The following is a 24754-nucleotide window of genomic DNA, read 5'->3' as shown; positions in this document are numbered from 1 at the left end:
GGGCCCTTTGCTAGCACTGCATGGTTCGTTTGATTAGTCTTTTTTATATATCATTTCATCCTGCCAAAGCTATCTGTTTCACATTCGTTCGCAATGATGACAAAAATCTGCAATCATGCTTATTTTAAACCCTTTTCTTGACGTTTGGTCGAGCAAACCGCATTACATGAGTTCTTTTCCATGTTCAATGCATGATAATGCTTATCACGGGATAAAAAGATTTATAAGAAGCAGTGTTCGGGAACATGGTTCACACCATATTTTTTTAAAAAGTTAATTTTTTTTATTTAAAATTAATTTTTTATATTTTCAAATCATTTCAATGAATTAATATTAAAAATATTTTTTAAAAAATAAAATAATATTTTAAAACAAAAAAACATTTTAAACTACAAATATTACCAGTCTTCCGATCACCATATTCGCGCGATTACAAACGCTCGTAGAAAAAGCAACGCCTTTTCATTGAATTTTCCTAGCAACAACAATGTTAAGAACTCTCGGAGAACGCGAGTTTACTTGCTAGCTCGAACGTCTAGAAGTTTAAATCCTATCCCTCCCTGTCGGCACTTTATTTTTTCTCAATCTCTTTTAATCACACCCCTACGCGCACAAAGGAAAAGAAAAGGAAAAATAAAAATGTTTACATGATCGCAATTACTCTCTCCAAAAGAGCTAACCTTTCCTAACAAACTTTTAACCATCATCATAACTCCACACTTAAAAAAGAAAAATGAAAAAATGCATTACAAAAATTAAATAATTTTAGTTAATCATGTCAATTATAGAACACCAAAAAGAGGGAAAGAAAAAGAGCTACCTAATAGAAACGGTCCTCCTACGCACCTTTCCTTCTCAAGCGCCACTTGTCTTAAAATCCACTCACTCATACCAAGCCGTAAACTACACCAGATATATTCTCCTCTTCTCCTTCTCTCTCCCCCTCGAACGTTCAATTAATACCAAATAATCAGTCATAGCAGACCAGATCTACCCCCAAACAAAAAACAAAAAACCCCTAAAACTCCATTAAATTACGAAAATGTCAAGCGATAGCGACGATGACGACGAGCTTCTCCAGATGGCATTAAAGGAACAATCTCAACGCGATCTCAACTACCAGCGCCCGCCGTCGAATCAGCGCAAGCCGGTTGTCAATTTCGTCCAGCAGCCAAGGCAACCGCCTCCCCCGCAGAGGCCGGCGCCGACGAAGAACATGGCGAATCAGACGAAGAGTAGGATAGCAGTGGAGGATGATGATGATTCGGAGGTGGAAATGCTGAGCATATCGAGCGGTGATGAGGAGGTTAGTAAGGACCGTGGCGGTGGAGGAGGTGCGGCAGCGAGAGGGAGAGGTGGACGTGGCGCCGGAGGGAGGGAGGAGGAGAGAGGGTGGGATGGCGAAGAGCCTGATTGTTGGAAAAGAGTTGACGAAGCTGAGGTATACACAGAACTCTCTTCAATTTTTATCAATGTATCTAATTTTTGAATCATAAATGTGAATGATTATAGAAACCCTTGGTAATTATACAGTGTTGAGTTGATTCTTTGTTTTGGAGAATGATATGTTAGGCATTACTGATGATGCAGGAAGAATCATAATATGTGAAATTTAGTTTAAAATGGTTAGTTTATTGAAGGTGCTGAAGCTGTGCTCTTATGACAGCTTGCTCGTAGGGTTCGTGACATGCGAGAGTCGAGAACTGCACCGGTGGCTCAAAAGTTTGAGCGGAAGCCTTCAGCATTGGCTAGAAAGGGGCTCAACACTCTGCAATCATTTCCCCGTGGCATGGAATGCATTGATCCACTTGGATTAGGGTAAGCTTCTCGCATGCAATTTTCATTGATAAGCAACATTTTTCAGTTTCTGAGGCTTGTTTTGGCTCATGGATTGCGCTAGTTGATTATTTTGAGGATTCCAAATTTCTAGACATTTGTCAAAGCTTGAAGAACAAGAGTTTATGATATTTCAAAAGTGGAAATGCTAATAGATTCCCTTTCAAACATAGAACTATAAAATCTTATCCTTTAGGAGACTGAAGTATAGGTTTCCTTGATATTTTACCTTTCAAAGTCACTTATGCTAAGTGTTATCCTGAGTTTGTTGTGAACTTACAGGATTATAGATAACAAATCATTAAGGTTGATCACTGATTCATCAGAAAGCTCTCCATCAAAATCTGATAGAGATCACTTGGACAATATCCTTCGTGGTATTCCTCTTTTCCCTTTCTCTCACTTTTCCTCCATTCAATCTTACCTATTTGGTTCATTTTATATAACTACACATCATTGCTCTCAATAATATACATTTCCGCATCACCAAATAATTTGTTCTCTCATTATAGTATCATGTACTATCATCAGGAGCTGAATACTCTTTAAATTAGAGCACAGCCATTAAGTCTGCATATTAAGCGGGTGCTCTTATGTGTAATGCTAAAAGGGATAATCATAAATACTTGTTAAATTAGGGCTATTCGCTCATCAAAACTAGCAATTGTAAGAAAGTTATTTAAATTCAGCGCTGATCTTCATGTTTTCCTCCCATCAGCAATCAATAAATGAAATGACATTCTCAAAGCCATGAGAGAAGGGGCAAGGTCTTAAGATCCTTAGAGTTTCGTTGATAGAATTTATCCTTCAGCAGTGATATTCCTATTGAATTAATCAATGGGTGTATTAGCCGCTTGCTTTTTGTCTTCGACGAAACTTTTGCTCTAAATTATGCATAAGCCTTTTTGAGAACTTGATAGATTTAATTCACAGGGCAGCAATAGATGTTTATTTTTTAGGCTATTTATTTTAGTGGTTATGATGTCCGGTTACATCTTTTTAATGTTTATATTTGCAGAGAAGTTGTTGTATTTCTCTGAAAACTTTGATGCAAAGCTATTCCTATCCCGAATACATCAAGATACAAGTGCAGCAGAGTTGGAGGCTGGTGCGCTTGCTTTAAAAACTGATCTCAAAGGGCGGACTCAACAGAGAAAGCAGTTGGTTAAAGACAATTTTGACTGCTTTGTCTCTTGCAAGACTACAATTGATGGTATGCAATCATCATGTTGCATTGCTTGCTAGATTTACTCTTAACCATGTCAAGTGAGCTGCAGATTTTTTGTCTACACCGAGCTTTCAGTGGGCATGGTTTTTGCTATGCAAGGTTATTGGAATTGTAGCCTGTAATGATATGCTGAGTGTTGTATTGATCTTGATGTTGGAATTGTTAATTCATTTACAGATATAGAATCAAAATTGAGACGGATTGAAGAAGATCCTGAAGGTTCCGGGACTTCACACCTGTATAACTGCATGCAAGGAGTAAGCTCACTTGCTAATCGTGCTTTTGAGCCTCTATTTGAGAGACAGGTTTGTGAGAAATAACATTTATAACTTGGTTGAACTAGATATCTTTTGATGCATCACAGGTCACTTAGCTTGTTTTGTTTCTAAAACTAGGCCCAAGCTGAGAAGATAAGATCTGTGCAAGGAATGCTTCAGAGATTTCGAACACTGTTTAACTTGCCTAGTACAATTCGTGGAAGCATTGGTAAGGGTGAATATGACCTAGCAGTTCGGGAATACAAGAAGGCGAAGTCAATTGCTCTACCCTCTCATGTATGCAAGAATCAAGAGTTAATTTACTGTTATATTGTTTGGTTGAGGCAGATGCATCAAAGTATAATCTTTAGGCTTCAAGGGTTTTACTGTTGAACTTTTATTGTACATGTTTATTGTTCTCCTGATTTATGGTAATGCTGAAAGCTTTACTGTTAAAAGACTTCTGTTATGGAGCATGTTCTACCATTTATATCTAATTTGACACGCGTAATCTCAGTTATTGTTGATGCATTGATCATCATACACTCCTCTTGCAATTGCCAGTCATTGTATTTTCCCATTTGGTATGGTAGAGCACAGTCATCCTCAGCCATAATCTTCATGCTGCATTTCATTCCAAACTTGATTTGTTATGAACTATGAAGCAAAAGTCAGGAAGTTTTGGTCATTTGTGAAAGATGAATGAATATTCTTCGGCTTAATCATTTCATCATTTGATCTGCTTGATAAACTGTAAGAACTATCTGATATCTAAGAGCTGTGGCCTTAGTTTTGGGAGGACCTTTTTGTGGGATAGGGTCTACAAGGTTGAGCATCTTCCGGGTGAGAAAATGAAATGAATTTGTTGAGACTGTTGTTGACATCCATGTTTAAACATGAAATGTCCTCTCCTGTTGATTTTTCACATCAATAACAGTACCTTACTCCATTATATCTAAGTATGTCCTTATATAGTTCTATTTTGCATCATCTAAAGATCTTAGATACAGCTAATTCCCATAGCATGTGTTTTTTGACAGAACATCTTTAAAACAATGTCTGAATGTCCCTATTCTTTTGAATCAGTTATAGAACATTGTTCTTTTCCTTCTCGCTTTTTTTCCCTTACAAATTCTTACTGTTTTATGTCAATTTCAGGTGAACATACTAAAACGTGTTCTAGAAGAGGTTGAAAAGGTGATGAATGAGTTCAAAGGAACACTTTACAAGTCTATGGAAGATCCACAAATAGATCTTACAAATGTAAGGTTACTAACTTTACAGTGTAAAGTCATCTTTTGTACAGGAAATTACAAAATCAACATTGATCCAAGGCTTTGCTTGTTCTAGTTTATTGATACAGTAATATGGTAATGGGATTACCCACTAACATAAACCTTTTCATATTGACGCATAAGATCATAGTTTGTTGTTTGTTTTTCGGTTTGAATAGAGGAAAAGTATAATTATATACTGGATAGTTTGTTTGCTTTGTGTCTCCCCGTGGTAACAATCATATATTGGAAAAACCATTGTGCAATAGCAGATCACATTATAATCTAGTACACAGTGATGATCACACCCTTGACCACTAAGCTTACGGACTGTACTATATGTGCTTTAATAGAAATTCATTTAAGTGAAACAATTCAAGCGGACATGTTGCCTTAGCTGTGGATACCAATTTACGTGGTTGGGTGGTATGTCTGGTCTGGTTAAGCATAACCAGTAAACAGACCATGCTGTGCCTGAGTGGAACTTCTGGTTGTATGAAATTAATTATTCCTATTTTATTTTTGTGGTTACTGAAGTATTTGTCTTGTTTATTTAGCTTGAAAACACAGTGAGGCTGTTGTTGGAGCTGGAACCTGAGTCAGATCCCGTGTGGCATTATTTGAATGTACAGGTCAGTGAATCCATAAACTAATCTTCATATGACATGCAATGCATGTAATTGAAAAGTCCGATTAACAGAAATGTACAGGTTTTGTAACTTCTAATTTAAACACAATTGGAAGGCCAATTTATGGATTCTCAAGCTTTGTCCCTTTGGCAGAATCACCGAATTCGTGGATTGCTTGAGAAGTGCACCTTAGATCATGAAGCAAGAATGGAAACCTTGCATAATGAGATGCGTGAAAGAGCTCTTTCTGATGCAAAGTGGAGGCAAATTCAACAAAATCTGAATCAATCTGTATGTGCATTCATTAGAAATTATTCTGTTACATTTGTGTATCATGTAACCCATGGGTTGGTGCTGAACAATGATTTTACTTTGTATTATCTCTTATTACTGGCAGTCAGATGTTGACCATTCTCTTATGATGGGGAACATCCCTCCACCAGTAGATTCCCAGCCAGTAGATTTGAGTGGTGAAGAAGTTGATGCTCTTAGAGGAAAGTACATCAGAAGGTTGACTGCTGTGCTTACACATCACATACCAGCCTTCTGGAAAGTTGCTCTGTCTGTTTTCAGTGGGAAATTTGCAAAGGTATTTTGGATATTGTCTTTCTTCTTGGATACTAACTTGTATCCGTGGACTTTAATTGTCTTTGATGAATGCTTTTTAAAATTAATAAAAAAATGGAACATAGAGCTTTTATGACATCTGTTTCATGCTGACACTTACATTCTACCATCTACACTTTTAACATCTCTCAGTTTTGTGTACTTTTTTTGGTACCATTATCATGAAGAATCGATTTAGATATTCTAATGTATCATCTACTGGCCATTTGTATGGACAGGGAGAAGCTGAATAAGCCAATATTTGGGTTAATAATTTTGGTTATGACATATAGTCCTTGACAGTGTCGTTAGGCTCTTTGCAACCTTATATTCAGCGTGTGCAGATCCACCATTAATAGCAGCAATTTATGTTGTAGCATCAATGTTATATCAAGAAATTATAATAATCAGATGACATTGAGGAGTCGCTCTAAACAGAAAGTAGCCTTCTTTTAGAGTCTCACTGAACATTACACCATTATAGTATTCTTCCTTGACAACCTTGATTTCTCTTACCCATATGTAAATCCAATCCGAAGTCAAACGTCATTTGATGTTTTATTTGAGAATTCATTCTTGAAATCTTTTTCAAGCTTAGTAAGGAAATTTTGAAACATGGGTACAGGACCCTTTGCATGTATTGTATGGCACCATTGATAAACACCAAAATAAGCGATATTTGACAACAAAGAAATTTATAGTAAAGAAAAATCCATGGACGTTATAAATTGCGAGGGTTCAAGTCCCTCTAACACGACAAGAGTGCCTATGCTCAGGGAAAGTAAGAAAGAAGACATGAAGCAGAATCTAATAATTCTACTGCTACTAAGACAATAGTGGTTTTGTTGCTAAGATGCAGGCATTGGCATCCCCCCCCTATTGGAATTGCTTGCTATAATTGCTTGGCTTTAAAGGTCTTAAAAATGTAAAACAAAGGAGCAAAATGATAATTTTGTTATCTCTTAGCCTTGATAAATGCAGTGACAACCTCTTCTCCAAGCCATGCATTAAAATAATTGTGTTGGTTTTTCTATCTTTTAAAGCCAGTTCTGATATCATATGAAGATCTGTTCATTTCTTCTGTAAAAGTTAATTTCAGCCTTGGTTTTGATCTTGTGGATCTTACTTTTCCAGTCTTCCCAAGTTTCTGCTGAATCAAATGTTAATGCTTCAGCAACTAAAAGCGAGGAAAAGGTTGGAGATGGGAGGTACTCTGCTCATTCTCTCGATGAAGTTGCTGGTATGATACGAGGTACCATATCTGCATATGAAACTAAGGTGAGTATGCATCATGCATTCATTTAATTTATGGTTGAACATTGTTTCTTTAAACCTTTCTAATTCAGATAGAAGTGGTTTGCATTTTATGGAAGTCATTTGTTTTTCTAATCTGATGCAAGCACGGTTTCAAATTTGTCCCAGCTATGGAATTTGATAAGGGAGCAGATTAAGATTGAAGGTTCAACTGAACTTAAATCAGGATTGCTAAGTAAAATGTATAAATATAGTGAATGTTCTATAAAATTAGAAGAAAAAAAACAGAGAGAGCTTCTTAAGCTTTTAGAGGTAACTGAGGATCGAAGTGCAAGCAATGAGGGGTATAAGTGGAGAAATTTTTCATATTTAATCCAAACTGTAACTTCACAAACGGATCACTTATTGATCTTTAACCAGATCATGGCCTGTTGCGTCTTTTTCAATCAGGTTAACTGGTTCTTCAATGTGCCTGACCACCTCTGGGTTTGAGGGGTCAGTCGGGCTGTATGCCTGTATCCAGACGTGTTCCCAGTTGGTCATGTGCCTGACCACCTCTGGGTTTGAGGGGTCAGTCAGGCTGTAGGCCTGTATCCAGACGTGTTCCCAGATGATCATGTTTAAAGCAAATCTGGTCAGGTTTTGATAACCTTGGTTTGCTGGAAAGACTTTATTTTTGAAAGTTTTATGACCCGTGTTTTAATGATACTGCTGAAATTATCTTTGGCAGATAATCAAATGAGGCATTGATAATGCATCTGCTTGGCAATTTTGACCTTTTTCTTGATTTTGTCAATTTAGACAGTTAGTTTGGCAGGTCATTTCAAATGACTTTCCTTCTGTTGCAGGTCCATAACACATTTCATGATCTTGAGGAATCAAACATTCTCCAGTCTTATATGAGTGATGCTATAAAGGAAATATCTAAAGCCTGCCAAGCTTTTGAAGTGAAAGAATCGGCTCCACCTACTGCTGGTGTGTAATCTCTTTCATTAACCATCATTTCTTCAGTTTCCAAATTCTGAGTGTTTCATCTTTTTGTGACAGTGATGGCACTTAGAACCCTTCAGGCAGAGATTACAAAGATTTACATAATTAGGCTTTGCTCTTGGATGCGGGCAATGACAGAAGAGATATCAAAAGAAGAAACTTGGATTCCAGTATCTATTCTTGAAAGGAATAAATCTCCTTACACAATTTCTTTCTTGCCTCTAGCATTCCGCTCAGTTATTGCCTCTGCAATGGATCAAATCAGTCAGTAAGTCGTGAGAGCTTACCTTTACAAAGAATTAGTTATTGTCTTTGGAATTGATTCATAGGCTAGCAGAAATTTATGGAGCTTGCCAATAGCCTCAATGTAAGGTTTGAAGTTAAGAACGTCTCGTGTATCATGCCATATTTTTAGTGTAGGTGTTTCGCACTATTTTATTGCTAGATAAAAGTTGAAAATTGTTTAACCCTTTTGCAGAGCTTGATTGCTGAAATCCTGTAATTTGTGGACAGTGGTAACATGTTTTGGGTGTGAGAGCCACATTGTCTATCAATCATATTTATTGTAATTCATGCTATTAAGTACCTTCTGCTTCTGCCTCTCTGAATTCTTGCTTTTCCTTATTTTTTTTATAAGGATATATATAGGTTTAAGACTTTTGAATGCTCCGCTCTTTAAACTATCTTGTGTTCTTAATATACGTCTTTTGAATTGTCTTTGACTCTTGGGAATATTTCTTTTCAGAATGATTCAATCCTTAAGGAGTGAGGCTGGAAGGTCAGAAGATATGTTTGCTCTGCTACAAGAAATTCAAGAATCTGTCCGACTTGCCTTCTTAAACTGTTTCCTAGATTTTGCTGGTAAAATGAATAACTTATTCCAATTTTATATTTGGAAGTAGGACTAATCCAGTTATTAATTTATAATGCTTTGTCTGTGCCCCTCATTGGCCAGGCCATTTGGAACAAATTGGGAGTGAGCTTGCCCAAAACAAATCAAGCAAAGAAAGTTTGCATTTACAGAATGGATATTCTCATGAATCAGAAGAAAAATTATCATCTAATCTCCAAGGAAGTGTTGTTGATTCACATCAACAATTGTTGTTAGTGTTGAGCAACATTGGATTTTGCAAAGATGAACTTTCATATGAGTTGTTCAACAAGTATAAAACCATTTGGTTGCAGTCCAGGTAGTGACCTCTTTTTCTCTCTTCCTCAAAAGTCAGAAATATCATGTATGTTTGAAAGTGCATATGCATTCTTTTATGCCACCTGTTGCTTACTATTATGAAGGTTCTATCTTTTATTTTCTAATCTAGGGAAAAGGATGAAGAGGGCAGTGATATTCAAGATCTTGTAATGTCTTTCTCTGGACTCGAAGAGAAGGTCCTTGCCCAGTATACTTTTGCAAAGGTATAACTTAGCATGGTTTTAATTTAGTATTTGTTCATACACGAGCACAAGGAGATTAGAACGTCTAGCTATGCTGCTGCAAGGATATTAATATAGAAGGTAGCTCTAGCTTACTCTTCCTCTGTCTCTTTTCTGGACCAGAATCACCTATTATTTGGTTAGTATACAAACACGAGTACTTCATAGCTATGCTAGTGTGAGGAAATTGATTTGGGAGTATCTCCTACTTTTTTTTCCGTGGGCCTTTTGCTGGACCAGTTACCTTTTAGGTGGTTAGTACTTAGTACAGTCGAAATATATGAACTTGGGACTCCCAAGAGTGGATGCATTTATGTTTGGTGGTACTTTATGGAATTGACTCCAAATGTGAGTGCAAGTCCTTTCATTTGTTTTGGCTTGATAAGTAGGTAATTTTGTGTCTTCCTGACAGGCAAATTTGATCAGAACAGCAGCTATGAACTATTTGCTGAACTCTGGTGTTCAATGGGGAGCAGCACCTGCAGTTAAAGTAAGAATTTATGGATTTTATAATTGGTTATTCGCTTCGCTTCTTTCCAAAATAGCTCCGGGGATAACAATTTTGTAACAACAATACATGGAATACTAATCCCTTGTAGGGTGTACGTGATGCGGCTGTGGAGTTATTGCACACTTTAGTAGCTGTGCACTCAGAGGTACATCATCTTTATCCCTGGAGTATATATGCTTTATATGTGCATCAATCTTGTTCATATTTTTCTAGCTGGATCATTGAAATTGAATTTATGGTTTTTTTAAATTGCTCATTTATATTCAACTGTGTTAAGGGGCTACACTTCCACGAAATCATGACAAGTTGACTGCTTTAGAAATCATGTACTTCGTACCCAAGACTGTATTTTGTGTTGATAAGGTTTAGGGAATGGTCTTGTTCTTGATAACTAACCTTCATTGTTATTGCCCAATCAAATGTATCCTGAGATATATTAATTTGCTCATCTCAGGTTTTTGCTGGTGCTAAGCCCCTCTTGGACAAGACGCTTGGTATTCTTGTTGAAGGTCTTATCGATACTTTTCTGAGCCTTTTCCATGAAAACAAAAGCAAGGATCTTCGGTCACTTGATGCAAATGGCTTCTGTCAGCTCATGCTTGAGGTAAAGCATAGTTTTTTTCCCAATGGCAAATTCTTGAATCCAGCAACTTTCTCTTGAAACCATATAATTGTTGCAGTTTTATGCTGTGTAATGAATGATATTTCCTTCCAAGTTCCCTTGTGGCTTTTATTTGTTGAACTTTTCTCCTCCACTAACGCATTCAGAGACACAATATATAATACCTATAATCATCTTGCTGGCCCCATAATGCCTCCCATCCCAAGAGGGAAAAGGGACTAAAAAATCACATAGGTACATGTGTATAAAAATAGAAAGAAATGATGGTTGGAGTTGTAATTTTTTTGGTGACAAAGTTTTAGGATAGACAATAGAATTGCTTAGTTCATCTACTGGCTGCAGCTTTCTCATCTAGATGTCATGTCTTGCACAACTGGGTAAACATTTGTTTCTTTGACATGTTTCTCTGGCAGCTGGAATATTTCGAGACCATATTAAATCCCTATCTCACACCCGATGCGAGGGAGTCTCTTAAGTCCTTACAAGGGGTGTTGCTGGAGAAAGCCACTGAGAATGTCACTGAAGCTGTTGAAAATCCAGGGCATCAACGCAGACCAACTCGTGGGAGTGAAGATGCACTTGCAGATGATAGGCTGCAAGGAATGACTGTGTCCCCAGATGACCTCATTGTAAGAACTGTATTTTTCGTTATACCTTTTATGCAGTGTGTTTTGCGAGTCTAAGTTTTGAAATTACACTGAATCATTTGAGTGCATTGTTATGCTTATTGGGATTGATTTGGCATGATAAAGTGATGAGCTGATGTTTGAAAGCTCCAGAGCGAAGAGCAATGGAGCAATTATATTTCATTTCAATGGAAATGGTGTCTATGCAGACTAGGAAATTGGCACTATAGGATCCTCACTGTGGGAACCCTAGTCATCCAGTCTGTTATATTTTGCTCATTCAGTTAAACTCTTCTAATTTTTTTTTTTGGGTTTTAGGCTCTTGCTGAGCAGTGCAGCTCTGAGTTGCTTCAATCGGAGCTTGAGAGGACTCGTATTAATACAGCATGTTTTATCGAGTCGATTCCCCTGGACTCGGTACCAGAATCAGCTAAAGCTGCTTATGCCTATAGAGGATCAATGGATTCCCCCAGAAGCTACATGGATTCCCCCGGAAGAAACTATAGAGGCTCACAAGCAATGGGTTCCCCTGGTTTCTCTCGCCACAGACGTCGATAACCTAGTCAGGAGTGGTTGGTGATTACAAGTTTTGTTTTTCAAATTTTCTGTGCATGTGCAATTGATGTATTGTAGTTGTAATATATTTAGTAGAAAGGAACCCTTATTCTTTCCATTTGTAAGTTCCTCATCATGAGCTTGTCTTTCCCATTTTCTTCTTTATTTCTGGGGTGGGGTGGGGTGGGGTGGGGTTGTATTGCTCTGTGAATTTTCTGACATTTCGCAACTCCTAGTTAAGTTTTGGATTATGATTCTTTACTACTATTGAAAATAAAACCATGGTTATTGCTATTTGACTTCAGAACTTAACGTTTTTAACGGAGGAGGACGGGTGTTTAGAAAGGTGGCTGAAGCCTGAAACTGAATGTCTTTTCTACCCTTTCTTTCCTTTCCTTTTTTTCTATTCCTTTATTTTCTCCTTTTTTGTTGATTGTGGAATGTCTTCCCTTCCCTGGCTTGCAAGATAGTAAAATAAGCCCTGTTGCCATTCTCTCTTATCTCGATTGAATTCTTTTAAATTGTGACCAGTGACTGAAACCCGGAGCCTTCAAGAACCACGTGTCAAAATCATCCTCCACGAATTATTTTCAAGTGAAGAAGAAAACATGTAGAAAACAGGTTGGATATGATCGAATATTCGGGGTGGATATTGTTATCAACCGGATCATAAAGGTGTTCCGACAGGGAATCAAATTAAGGATTGATTGTTGGTTTTGTATCTATAATACTCCTTGAATAGACTTATTGTTATGGACACAATCACTGTCATCGCAGTGGATTTGGAAAAATCCAGTTCAAGCTCCATTCAACAAAAACCTGAGGATCTTGCATTTTAAAATAAAAGGACGCAGCGACATTGGTGGAGACGGTTTATCTTTTTGGTCCATCTATGCTTTTTTAAAAAAAAAAAAATTAACTTTTTTTAATGTTTTTAAATCATTTTAATATATTAATATTAAAAAATAAAAAAAATATATATATATTATTTTAATACATTTCTAAATAAAAAATACTTTAAAAAACAACTACCACCTTATCACCGAACCCTACCATGGAAGTATCTCTACTTGGCTTAAAAATGCGGGTAACCGAGACCATAAACAGGAACAGAAGAAAGAAGACCAACCGTTGGGCATCTGATTCATTCAGTCTACCTGAAGTACAGTTGCGGCCCTATTCCTAAATCTTGGTAGCCAGTATGCTCGTCAGATCCACTGAATGATGGTCACTCAGCTTCGAGTCAATGGAGTTAAAACAGAGTAGCTAGATTCTGACAAAGTTGCTCCATAATATATATTTCCCTAAAACAAAGTTTCAGCTTGGCAACTCGTACAAATCAGTCCAAATTTAGAAGTCATGTCAATTACAAAACGATCTAAAATTGTAAGCTATTCCGCAATCTTTACCCCAAACAACGTTAATAATATGATGCAAACTAAGCTTGGGCAGGTTCTAAAGTACAGCAATGGCAGTGTAAACAACAGATATGAAGGTAGATTTCTCTTCCTGAAGATTGCACATTGAATTTCATCCAAGTTAAGCTGTCCTCAATGGAGGAGAGACCAATATGACACCATCTCCTCTAACGAATAGGAAAGGCACTGTGCGCCTTGTAGCCTGAAACAGAAGATAAAAGAAAAAAGGTAGGCACCTGAATAAGTATTATAATAGCAAATAGATTACTTGCAGTCAGAAGTAGTGGCCCCTCATTGCTTAGTTATACTTCATTTTATAAACAGAATCTTCATATGAAATTGTAATATCATTTTTATTTTTAACTTTGGAGCTCCAAGTTTCGCTTAGTTTCCTTTGAACCAACCCTGTTTCTACATCTTTTGTTTTCTTTAAGATATTCCAATCTTTAGCGTAGTTCCTACAATTTTTCATTCAAAAGTCAACTTTTTCCACTTCTTTGGGATGTGCGCCTAATGGAGACTTGGTGTTTCTACGATTACCCAAGGTTGCTTTCTATGATGGCTATTAAGAATACCAGTGAGCTGTAAAAGCTAATAAAGTGGTATCAAAGTGCCTGTGCATAGTAGAACAGAAAATATGAGATGCTTTCTGATGAAGAATTTGCAGGCGTCCTCCAAATACTAATAACAATTCTTCCTACAATATGAATCTGTAACTATAAGATTCATTTCATATCTGCCTTCTCACAAATCCGATAATGCATGTAAACATTTATGATATACAGGTACATGCCTCCAATCTTCAATGAAAAGATGTGATTCGAAGGAAAACTTTATTATTTGATGTAAAGGTAGCAACAGACATCGATAAACATCCAGTAGCCCAGTACCCTATATAACTTGCAAGCCTTCGAAATATTAGCCGTCGCCACCACTTAGCCAAGCCATCATCATTCATATTTAAGTGAATCCTATCATCTTTACGCAATAATAGCTGCTTCCCATAAAAGTCCTAAGTTAACAATTCGAGTTTCCAATGCTCACCATAGTAAGACCCCTTCCACTTATTCAATACTAGACACTGAGGCATGCAGGTTCTGCGTTTACTACCTAACAAACATTAAGGGGGAAAAAAAGCTTTTAAAAGTGAAATCATAGCATACCCGAACAATCTCTTCATAGGTTTCATCGTCGATTTCGACTGTAGTAACAATTTCTTCAACATCCCCAAGAATCATATTCAAATGCTGATCATACGCCTGCAAAATCAGATTAAAACATGTAGCTAAAACCCTAAGAGAAACACCACAGTCCACGCAGCAACACAAAGAGAATTGAGAATATGCCGTTGGCGTTAAAAAGAATCGAGAATCTAGGTTTCTTGTAATTAAATTCTCCAAAACGACATTGTTGTATAAAAATAAATAAATAGAAATGGGGGTACATGTAGAAGAGAGTTGAGACTCATACGTGGAGTTTTCCGCGAAGTTCACGATCAGAGCGGAGCTTGACGTAGATACGCTCGTCCAGGCTAAGTCTGATGAGATCCAATGGCTCTTTTACCGCACTCTCTTCTTCGCTTGCCATTCTTTTTCTTTCTAGCTCGCTCTGTATTTTTTTAGGTCTAGCGCTCCAATTAATGTTTGGGCGCCTACCCGTTTATTTCTTTGAAAGGTTTTTAATCCTTCTTTCTCTGGGGTTTCATTGGGTAGCCTTTCGGCCCTTCACCCACTATGCTTCCAGGTTTCTCGTTCTCCTTTTTGGGCTTATTGCCTTACAAATCGGGCCCAGTATCCTCGTAAGTAATTTTTTATTTTTAAAGAAAAGAAAAGAGGAAAGAGGAAAAAAAAGTGACAAATTGAAATGTTTTCGGTAGAATCTGATATTTTAGCAGTTATTATTTTTTTAAAGTATTTTTTATTTAAAAATATATTAAAATAATATTTTTTATTTTTTATTTTTATTTTAACATCAACCTATCAAAACAATAAAATAACAATAAAAAAATTAACTTTAAACAAAAAGGAAAAATTGCCGGTTGTTTTTTTTCCTTACTACTGAGCATGCTTCTAGTATTGGAAAAGTTATTTTGACAAGAAAACTATTAAACTTTGGCTGCTGGCTTGAAAAAAACGTGAGGGGTTGAATTCTCATTCCAATAATAGCAGCTGAATTGGAATGAAGAAATTAACAAGAAGAAGAATTATTCAAGGAGTAACCCTAATAATTTTGAGATCCCCTTACCCTTTTTTTATGCAAAGATTTTATATGAACAATGAAATACCTCATATTTTTCTGTTGATTTTTTCATATATAAAAATGATCCTTCGATTTCTTTCTCTTTCTGATTTGGTGCCTTTTTTAAACTTTTTTTTTTTTACAAACTGACTTTTTCCCCTTCTGATTTGATATTTTTAGACCTAATTGCATGAGAAAAAGATTATAATTTAATTAAAAATTATTTACTATGCTAAAATAATTATCAATCACTATATTAGAAGGGTTTGACATTGTGATAGCGGTTATTTTTTAAAGTATTTTTTAAAACTTATTTTTAATATCATCACATCAAAATGATCTAATTTAAAAAAAAAAACATTTGAAACAAGAAAAAAATCATTTTTTTTTTTACAAAAACACTTTCAACAATAAAAACAAATAGGCTTGAAAAAGTTGGGGTTTTCCCACCAGTTTCATTGTTCATAATAACTCATTTAAAAGGTCGTTTGACATTGTGATAATGGATGTTTTTAAAAATACTTTTTACTTATAAATGTATTGAAATAATATTTTTATTATTTTTAAAAGTTTATTTTTTATATTAGCACGTTAAAACAATCTAAAATTACAAAACAAAATATGAAGCAAGAAAAAAAATTATTTTACGAAAACACTTTCAACATAAAAAAATAAAAACAAATTAGGTTTTAAAAAGTTGGGTTTTTCCCACCAACTTCATTGTGATCGGAGGTGGGCTCCTCTTCTTTTTCTCTCTCTTTTGTCTCTCTTCATGGATACAAATCTATCTTCTTCTTTTTTTTCCTTTTTCTTTTTTAATTATATTTTCTAAATTTTTATTCTTTCCATTGAATGCTTATTGAATTTTTTTCCCTTTCAACTTAATCCACTAATATTTTGTTGATTTTGAATTAGCTGTTATAATTTGTTTTGCTTCGGGTTATCGCAGTCTCAAATAAATATCATGGTATTTAGTTAATATTTGATTTTACAAGAGTTTCCTTTTGTTGTCATATCATTAGAAAAAAGTAGTTTAACAAATAAAGTTTTTAAATTTAGTGGAGTACATGGTTAGGGTTGCAAATTTGACAAGCTAAACCTCAAAATTTAAGTCAATCTAATGTTATTTTCTTAATACCTGAAGAAAAAAATATATCATTTTTAAATTTTTTTAGAACCAAACTATGCTTTTAACGGTGGTCTAAGTTGCTATTGGTTATGCCATGTCACGCAAGAGCAAATCCCACGTAGTTAATTCTAAGCTCGGCTTAGGTAAGAAATCAAGTCGAAAGATTTAAAGTTCGACCTACTGGGTGGAGTTTAATAACAATGCCCAGATAATTCTTTTATTTTAAAACTTCATCTTCCTTTTTTTTTCTTTTGATTGAATTCTATTTGGGTTTTTATTTTAATTTTATCATTAAACATTTAATTGATTTCAAATTAAACTTCATAATTTGTTTTAATTTTTTATGAGGTTATTATAGTTTTTAAATAAACATCGTGATATTTGATTGATATTTAATTTTGCAAGTGTTTATCATTGTTACTATATTATTAAGTAAAAAACAATTAAAAAAATAAATTTGTTAAACCCAGTGGAATCTATAATTCGGATAACAAATTTGGTAGTTTAAGCTATGAAAATCGAGTTAATATAATATATCAATGTTTTTATAAAAAAAACGATGTTATTTTGTATTTTTTTAAATCAAATTATATTTTTTATTAATTATCCCAGTAATATTTGGAGATATAAAATCAATTAAATCATATAAAAACATATTGTAAAAACAGCAAATAGCTTATTTAATAACAAGCCAAGTAAAAAAAAAATTAAGATCGATTTCAATAAAAATAGCAAATAGCTTATTGCAGCATAAACAATATTCTTACAGTCAAACTTTTCTTGATGTGACCTTCGTACTAGCGTGGGGCAAAAACCAGGTGTTTTGAATTTTACCATAACTACTTTATTAGGACATAAATAAATAGTATATCTAAGAAACTATTTGCGAAACTCTATTTTTTTTTCTTTACATATATTGTTCATGAGTTCATCTTAAAAACTGGATGCATAAATCTCTCGTACGTCCAATAAATGTGGATGAAATATGAAGATTTGTGCAACTTTAATAAATTAAAATGTATTTGAATCAAATAAATATAAATTAATTTGAAATAAAAAATAAAAAAATTTAAAATTTTCAAAAATATTTTCAAAGATACTAATAACAGCTATTTTCCACCTTTCCAAATAGTAGAAAAGAATGGTCAATCACAAGCTGCACGTGTAATAAAATTTATAACCACACATGTAATTTCCTTGATGCGTGCTCCAGTAAATCATGGTTTGATAATATTTCTTTCCATTGCCACAGGATTACTGAGAAGACCTCTATGTATTCTTACATTTTTTGTTTTGTTTTTTTCCAGCGAAAGTAACGTATTTTGATCTTATATCTATTTTCTTGTTCTCAAGAAAAATACAAAGGAACCCACAAATCCCTCCCTCCCTCCCCTGGTAGGGTACTGGTAGTTCATCTAAAGACAAGAGTTAATCATCAATCTTTCAACACTTTTGTGTCATTTCGTATTAAAAAAGAATAGGTTGCCCCATGAATTTCTCCAAGTTGCATGTCCTCTTGTGATTAAAATATTTAGGATCCAATTATGTGGCATGGCTTACAATTTTGTTGTCTCTACTCTCTTTTTTTTTTTTTTAAATATAAAAAAGGACACATGGTTTTGGCATCGATCATCTTAGATTTTGTTTCCACTTTCTCATTTTGGGTTTAATTATAAGAATTTTTTTTTTATATAAACACGTCTTTGATGGAAAATATACGACAAGTAACAAAAACAATATACAATATACAATATACAATATACAATATACAATATATATATATATATATATATATATATATATATATATATATATATAAAAAAAAGGAACATTGCTGACTGTGACACGAATAAATAATACCCAAAGTATAATTCGGTTCTTTGAACCTGCTTAAAACTTTTTGGATGCAAACTGGACGCATAGTAGTAGCATCGTAAACAATGACACCTCGAGAAAGACAGGAGGGAGGTTTCTGAGATCTAAAGTCCTGGATTCTCGACCTGGTTTTGGGACAACATACTCTCTTGCTTCACGGTTTTTTTTTTTCCCTTATCGCAGATAAGTGGCTTTGCTTCTGATAAAACTTAAGCGTGGCTTTCTTTTTTGTCTTGTTTTGTTGTTCTTGAATGCCCCGGTGCTTTTTTATTTCATTATTTTGAAATTTGGAAGTGGTTATCTTGATGAGTATTTCAGTTTTTGTCTGAAGTTTTTGAGTTCTGGAGATGGGTTTATGATTCTGTTTGGCTTCTGCGAATTGAAGATGCGTGCTTGATGATCTAGGTAGTTAAAGAAGGCAAAAATAAGAATTGGGTTTGCTTTATTTTGGCTTCCTCTAGGTGAAAACCATTTACTGTTATCAATTATTTTTTTTGCATAGCCAAGGTGGTGATTCAAAAGGGGGCAATGGTTTTATAGTTGCGATCTAAATTGTTGTCGAAAAAAACATGGAAGGGAATTTGTCACAAGGAGGTATGATTCCAGGCGGGGCTCCTTTTGGAGGCCTTGACTTGCAAGGATCAATGAGAGTTCATCATCAAGCACAGCATCCACACACTATGCACCACCACCAGCACCCTCTCCATCGGCAAGGATCTTCAACCCTCACCTCAGTTGAAGAAGGTTTTCCACTCACGATGGGGTTCATGCACAACTCTGATCAAAACATTTCCATGAATGATTACAATAAAGGAGACAGGGGAAAAAATTCAGTCAGTGATGAAGATGAGCCAAGCTATACTGAAGAAGGAGCTGATGGTCACAATGATGCAATCACAGGGAAAAAGGGGACGCCGTGGCAGCGTGTTAAGTGGACTGATAAGATGGTTAGGCTCTTGATAACTGCCGTGTCTTATATAGGTGAGGACGGGACTTCAGATTGTGGTGGTGGGATGCGTAGGAAATTCACAGTTTTGCAGAAAAAGGGAAAGTGGAAATCAGTTTCAAAAGTCATGGCTGAAAGGGGCTTCCATGTTTCTCCACAGCAGTGTGAGGATAAATTCAATGACCTTAATAAAAGGTATAAAAGGCTCAATGATATGCTTGGGAGGGGCACTTCTTGTCAGGTTGTGGAAAACCCTGCACTTTTGGATGTTATAGATTATTTAACAGAAAAGGAGAAAGATGATGTCAGGAAGATATTAAACTCAAAGCATCTTTTCTATGAAGAAATGTGTTCCTATCACAATGGAAATAGGTTGCACCTGCCTCATGATCCAGCTTTGCAGCGTTCCTTACAGTTGGCTCTAAGAAGTAGAGATGATCATGATAATGATGATGCTAGGAGGCACCAACATGATGATCTTGATGAAGATGATCAAGAGATTGAAACTGATGATCATGATGAATTTGAGGAGAATCATGCTTCACATGGGGATTGCAGGGGCATACATGGGGTGTTAGGGGGTTCTGCAAAGAGGCCCAGACAAGGCCAGGGCCATGAAGATGCTTGTTTTTGGAATTCATCTCAGGAGCCTAATAAAGGGTCTTCTTCTTATCATCCACAGGCTGCCCAGGTTGATATGAATCAAGTCTCACCTGAAAGTTCAAAAGCAGTTTGGTTGCAGAAGCAGTGGATGGAATCCCGCACCCTTCAGTTAGAAGAACGGAAGCTACAAATTCAACAAGAGATGTTGGAATTGGAAAAACAGCGATTTAAGTGGCAAAGATTTAGCAAGAAAAGAGACCGTGAACTAGAAAAGTTGAGGATGGAAAATGAGAGGATAAAACTTGAGAATGAGCAGATGGCATTAGAGTTGAAACGCAAGGAAATGGGCGCTGATTTTAATTGATTGTCTGGTCCTGTTGATTTCGTTCATCATAACAACTGGACTTGCAAGCAAATCAATTTTGTGTTTATGGTAAGCTGCTTCTGGAACTGGTGTATCGTTTAGGAGGGGCATCTATTGAGAAATTGTTACTCTGTCTGCATATATTGTGTAAACTTAGGATAGTCACAATAATGTCTCCCATCGCTTTGTTTTGACACTGTAGAATTATCGTTGCCTATGGTTAAAGATATTGTGGCAATATTATTTTCCCCTGTCATGTATTTTGGTTTCATAGTTGAAGTTTGAATATCTAGCATCAGCTTGATGATCCAGCAACATATTTTTGCTTCAAGTGTTTACCTTTGAGTATTGGCTAATGATTGTTGCAAACCGTGTTCAATGAAGTCTAAATTCACAGGGTTTTGTTCACAATCCCAGGGTCAGAGGCTATGCAGTAGCGGGTTTTTACTTCAATAACTGTTTTTCCTTTTTTTTCCTGTTCAACTACACTTCTCTTCTCTGGTTCTCATTATGATGGACAAGTTCTTTAAGGTCCTTTCATCATGGGAGATATACAAGTAGTTGTCATTCACTAGATGTGACATGTCCTGCCTCCCCTCTTAAAAGTATTTTCTCAGCTTGCTGGGGCAGATCTTGTTACTAGAACCAAGTAGTTGTCAGTTAGGGTTTTTCCAGTGATTTGTTTAATGGGTGTGTTAACTTCTGTGAGACAACAACATTGTGCTGTCTAGTATTTTTATTTTAGTTCAGCAACTTATCCTTTCATATGCTATCCTATATCTTCTGAGAGATAATAACAGAGTTTGCAACTGATAGCTACAAATAAAAAGGCATCTGTGCTATAAGTATGCAATTATTTGGGATTTTGGTGGGATTAGACAGATAGTTGAATGGTGGAAATTTTGGCTACCACGAGGATGTTTTTACTTTTTAAAATGCTCACAAAATAGTCATTTTTTGGGCGTGATGGTGGAATACAATATTTGAACATCATCATTACCATCACTTTTGCTGTTGCTGTTACTGTTTTCAGTTCATATTCTTAGACATTGAGGCTATTATAAATGTTGTTTATTAACATGGTGTTTAAGAATATCAGCTATCAAGTTTCAGTTTAATATCATTAAGCTAAAAAACTTGCTATTGCATTAGAAACAGCGTCTTTTTATGGACAGAAGAACCAGCAGTTTTTAACACGTGTAGTATTATTAACTCTCATTCTACAAATGAAGCTCTTGGGTTCCTGAGAATTCTAAGTGAACAGTATAAACTAGGGACCATTGTTTGGTAATGGTAAAAAGTCTTTAGTTTGCTACCATAAGACTGCAGGTCTGAGTCTCAGGGACAGCCACTTGATGCAAAAATCTTGAAGGTAGGACCATAGCTGTAATGTGATTGCCTTTTAAACACAATGTGCTTCCAAGTAATAACAGTGTTCAGTGAGTAGAATTTTCTTTGGATTAATTTTTAGTAAAAGTTCGTGTTCTAAAACAATTCTGTTTTCATAGCTTCCTGGCAGGGAACTAACGCTGGGGGTTATACATCTAAACTACTGTAGAGAAATTTAGAGAATTTTCTCGTATTTTATTAAAAGTCTTAATAATGCTCTTCTCCAAATAAATTAGACATCTCTATATATATTAGACTTAAAATCCTTTATAAAAAATAATTTCTAATTAAAACTTATCTAATTAATAGAGTCCATGTATTCCTAAATACTAATTAAAAATAAATAATTAGAATCCAAAATTAATAGGAAAATAATTAAAACAACAACTTCAAGCTTCATGCATACGGGTTTCTTCATGGATTTTTCTTCAAGCTTGGTCTTGTCTATCTAGTTTATAAATATAATTGTAACAAGCTAATTAAATGTTCACATCCTTTGTTTGATGAGGAATATTTATGTATGTAAAAACTGACTGGATATGCTGAATTGACCAATATTCCTCAAAAGGTGGTTTAATACATCTCAATGTGATCAAATGCTTATTCATATTGATTTGGAGGCTGCCTTGTGTTTCTTTCTGTGACTTGATAAAATTTAGTTTCTTATCTATGTGTGTCTGCAAGCATGCAAATTCCAACTTGGATTCTAAAAATCACAACGTAAGTTGTAATCTTCTGTAATGGTGTTGCCATACTCTTTTAATGCTGGTGAAACTGTCAAAATAAAAGGGCAGTGGTAGATTGTATTTCGCCACTGTGAATTTTTGTTTGAATGATATAGAACTGAAAATTGCTGACTTGAACATGACCTTTCATAAATGAAAGAGCACCCACAGAGTTTTGTAGGTCGTTCTGTTTGAACGAAAGGGTTAGTATTGGATGGTTGTATTGTTTATACATGTGGTTTAAAAGGCGGCGACCTAAGTATGCACACAATTTAGTTAAGATACTGCATGAAATGATGATGATTGAATGATTTTAACAAAGTATGTTTAAAGTAGTGAGCTGCAATTGGTGAAGGTGCTCTGGTGTGCCCTTTAGGTTGCTTTTTGGGTAGTATATGACACATGCAGTTGAGTAACAGTAAGAATCATGCCAGATTAGTGGATGGCGAAATTTCTTAGTATTCCACATGGGACCTGATTCTGAAAACGGGACTTCAATATTAAGATGATACATTTTCTGTTTCGGCGAATGCTGGAAACTTCAGTATTTAAATTCTTAGTTAGAATCTCAGTTTGTGAATTAAAGTATTGACCTCTGGCTGGATTTATCCTTCTTTAATCATATCTAATGAAGTTTCATCCATCATGTAGAGCATGCACTTTATCTTCTTCAGGCTTAGAGAGAAAAAAGACTTTTCACTCTGGGAGAAGCCAGAGGGTGCAGGGCCTGACCTTGTTGGTGAGTAGTTGGCAAAGAGCTGCAGCTCAACTGCTTATTAGTACAAGATAAATTGTTCATTCATGGTATCTAAATTTGCCTAGTTTATTTATTTATACAGCAGATGGTGTCTAGTCTTGCTTGATACCTGCAGATTATGCTTTAATGGTTCACCAAGTGCTTGCAAGGAAGATATGTCAAATGATTCTGGAGGATTATCAAGTAAAATCTTGTTCTCGCCACATTTTTATTTCTAATGATTAACATTTTCTTATCCACATCAGGTGCCGCGTGCCTTCTTTCCGGTAGTGCCTTTCTATTCAGAGGAAAGGATATTTTGGAATGGCTTGAGGCTTTCAAATGTTTCGATACTAGAGTTCCTTAAGACCTCGAATCTTGATGTTTTTTTCTTCGCCAGATCTTTCAAACTTGGACTTTTTTCAATGCTCAACTATGGCAGAGTATTGGTTGCTTTGTAAATAGAATTAGTTTCACGGCCTTTTTCTTAATGGAAGTTTAATGGTAGCATTCCACTAGGCCAATGCAATGATAGACCATTAACTGCAGCTTTCATCTAGCTGTTTCAAATGTTCACCCGGGAAACATTACTACTATGACCCACTACTGTTTTGCTATGAACTGCAACTAGTAGTTGTATGGTCTTTTCATGGCTTAAAGATTGACAATAACTTCGGTTTATCTTGTGCAATCAGACGTATGGAGATGGACGTCTTAATGAGTTGTAAACAGATGAAAATGAATAGCAGTGCTCTTAGCATGGCAGCCAAGCTCTGCCTTTCTTCAAAATTTTCTGTAGAGCTTACGATGCTTACAATGTATTTCATTATTGTGCGTGTCTTAAAGTGCCTTTTTATATAAATCACTACTGCAACATTTCTCCTCGAATGAATTTATGGAGATTTTAAAGGCATCATGGTGTTCTCCAATCATTCTTGTGGGGAGAATATAACAAAGGGTATTGGTCTGGTTCTGGGAAATGGCACACAACCATCTTTGAGGAGCTTACTTGATCACTCAGTGCCCTGAAAAAAGCCAAGATCTTGGGTTGCGATGTTATCTGTAGTCTTTCATTTCTCTTTGGGGTGCAGAGTTGCAAACTAGTGTGAATGCTTGATGTTTTGGTGCAACGATGCTTGAACCTCTGTTTATTGACATAAAAACTTCCTGGAAATCTTAAATTTATTTACAGAGTATCTGAGACCAACAGTTGGTCGAATGACCCCCCCCTGAAATCTAGATAGATGGAGTTTGTGATCCTGGATTGGGGCCTCATGTTCAACATCAACAGGGGGTGTGGGGGATGGAGGTGTCAAAGAAAGCATGTAGGGAATAGGTTTTTTGGCAGCTACAGATCACTAGTTTGTACTCTCCTGCTTGACTTGCTATATTATCCATAGTTAAAATTTACTATATCATGAATAATAGTAGATCTTAAAACAAATTTTAAATTAAATATGTTTGTAAGAATGTAGATAATATATACTTATGGTTGAAAATACAAGTAGATGA

The 24754-nt window shown here is 35.5% G+C and overlaps 3 protein-coding genes across 5 annotated transcripts; 2 read left to right on the top strand and 1 right to left on the bottom strand.

The window, feature by feature from the left end:
* The first annotated feature begins 921 nt into the window (after positions 1 to 921).
* Positions 922 to 12113, top strand: LOC7468781 (exocyst complex component SEC5B). The gene is made up of 21 exons (XM_002302146.4): positions 922 to 1441; positions 1667 to 1818; positions 2119 to 2213; positions 2855 to 3049; positions 3242 to 3369; positions 3460 to 3618; positions 4480 to 4584; positions 5153 to 5227; positions 5378 to 5515; positions 5622 to 5813; positions 6965 to 7108; positions 7933 to 8059; positions 8132 to 8342; positions 8820 to 8935; positions 9030 to 9264; positions 9394 to 9487; positions 9918 to 9995; positions 10105 to 10161; positions 10471 to 10620; positions 11052 to 11267; positions 11583 to 12113. The coding sequence occupies exons 1-21, from the start codon at positions 1043 to 1045 to the stop codon at positions 11820 to 11822; spliced, it is 3306 nt and encodes a 1101-aa protein (XP_002302182.3). The 5' UTR covers positions 922 to 1042; the 3' UTR covers positions 11823 to 12113.
* Positions 12114 to 13090: 977 nt separating this feature from the next.
* LOC7467821 (sm-like protein LSM3B) lies at positions 13091 to 14915 on the bottom strand. The gene is made up of 3 exons (XM_024594807.2): positions 14708 to 14915; positions 14401 to 14496; positions 13091 to 13439 (listed from the first exon to the last, which is right to left on the bottom strand). Exons 1-3 carry the CDS (start codon positions 14822 to 14824, stop codon positions 13359 to 13361), a joined length of 294 nt encoding a protein of 97 aa, XP_024450575.1. The 5' UTR covers positions 14825 to 14915; the 3' UTR covers positions 13091 to 13358.
* Positions 14916 to 18465: 3550 nt separating this feature from the next.
* LOC7467820 (uncharacterized) lies at positions 18466 to 24031 on the top strand. Of its 3 annotated transcripts, none has more exons than XR_008058528.1 (3): positions 18466 to 20461; positions 23158 to 23245; positions 23349 to 24031. XR_008058528.1 is itself a non-coding variant. In XM_024595516.2 (2 exons), the coding sequence occupies exon 2, from the start codon at positions 19049 to 19051 to the stop codon at positions 20390 to 20392; it is 1344 nt and encodes a 447-aa protein (XP_024451284.2). In that variant the 5' UTR covers positions 18467 to 18884; positions 18982 to 19048; the 3' UTR covers positions 20393 to 20709. The 3 variants fall into 3 exon arrangements, 1 of the variants encoding a protein (XP_024451284.2); XR_008058527.1 differs by having other exon boundaries at positions 23346 to 24031; XM_024595516.2 differs by lacking the exons at positions 23158 to 23245; positions 23349 to 24031 and having other exon boundaries at positions 18467 to 18884; positions 18982 to 20709.
* The last annotated feature ends 723 nt before the right edge of the window (positions 24032 to 24754 follow it).

The sequence above is a fragment of the Populus trichocarpa genome, chromosome 2 (assembly GCF_000002775.5).
Source record: "Populus trichocarpa isolate Nisqually-1 chromosome 2, P.trichocarpa_v4.1, whole genome shotgun sequence".
In the NCBI taxonomy this organism is placed as follows: domain Eukaryota; kingdom Viridiplantae; phylum Streptophyta; class Magnoliopsida; order Malpighiales; family Salicaceae; genus Populus; species Populus trichocarpa.
The sequence above is the reverse complement of the archived record's forward strand: the minus strand, read 5'-3'. Positions and strand labels throughout refer to the sequence as shown.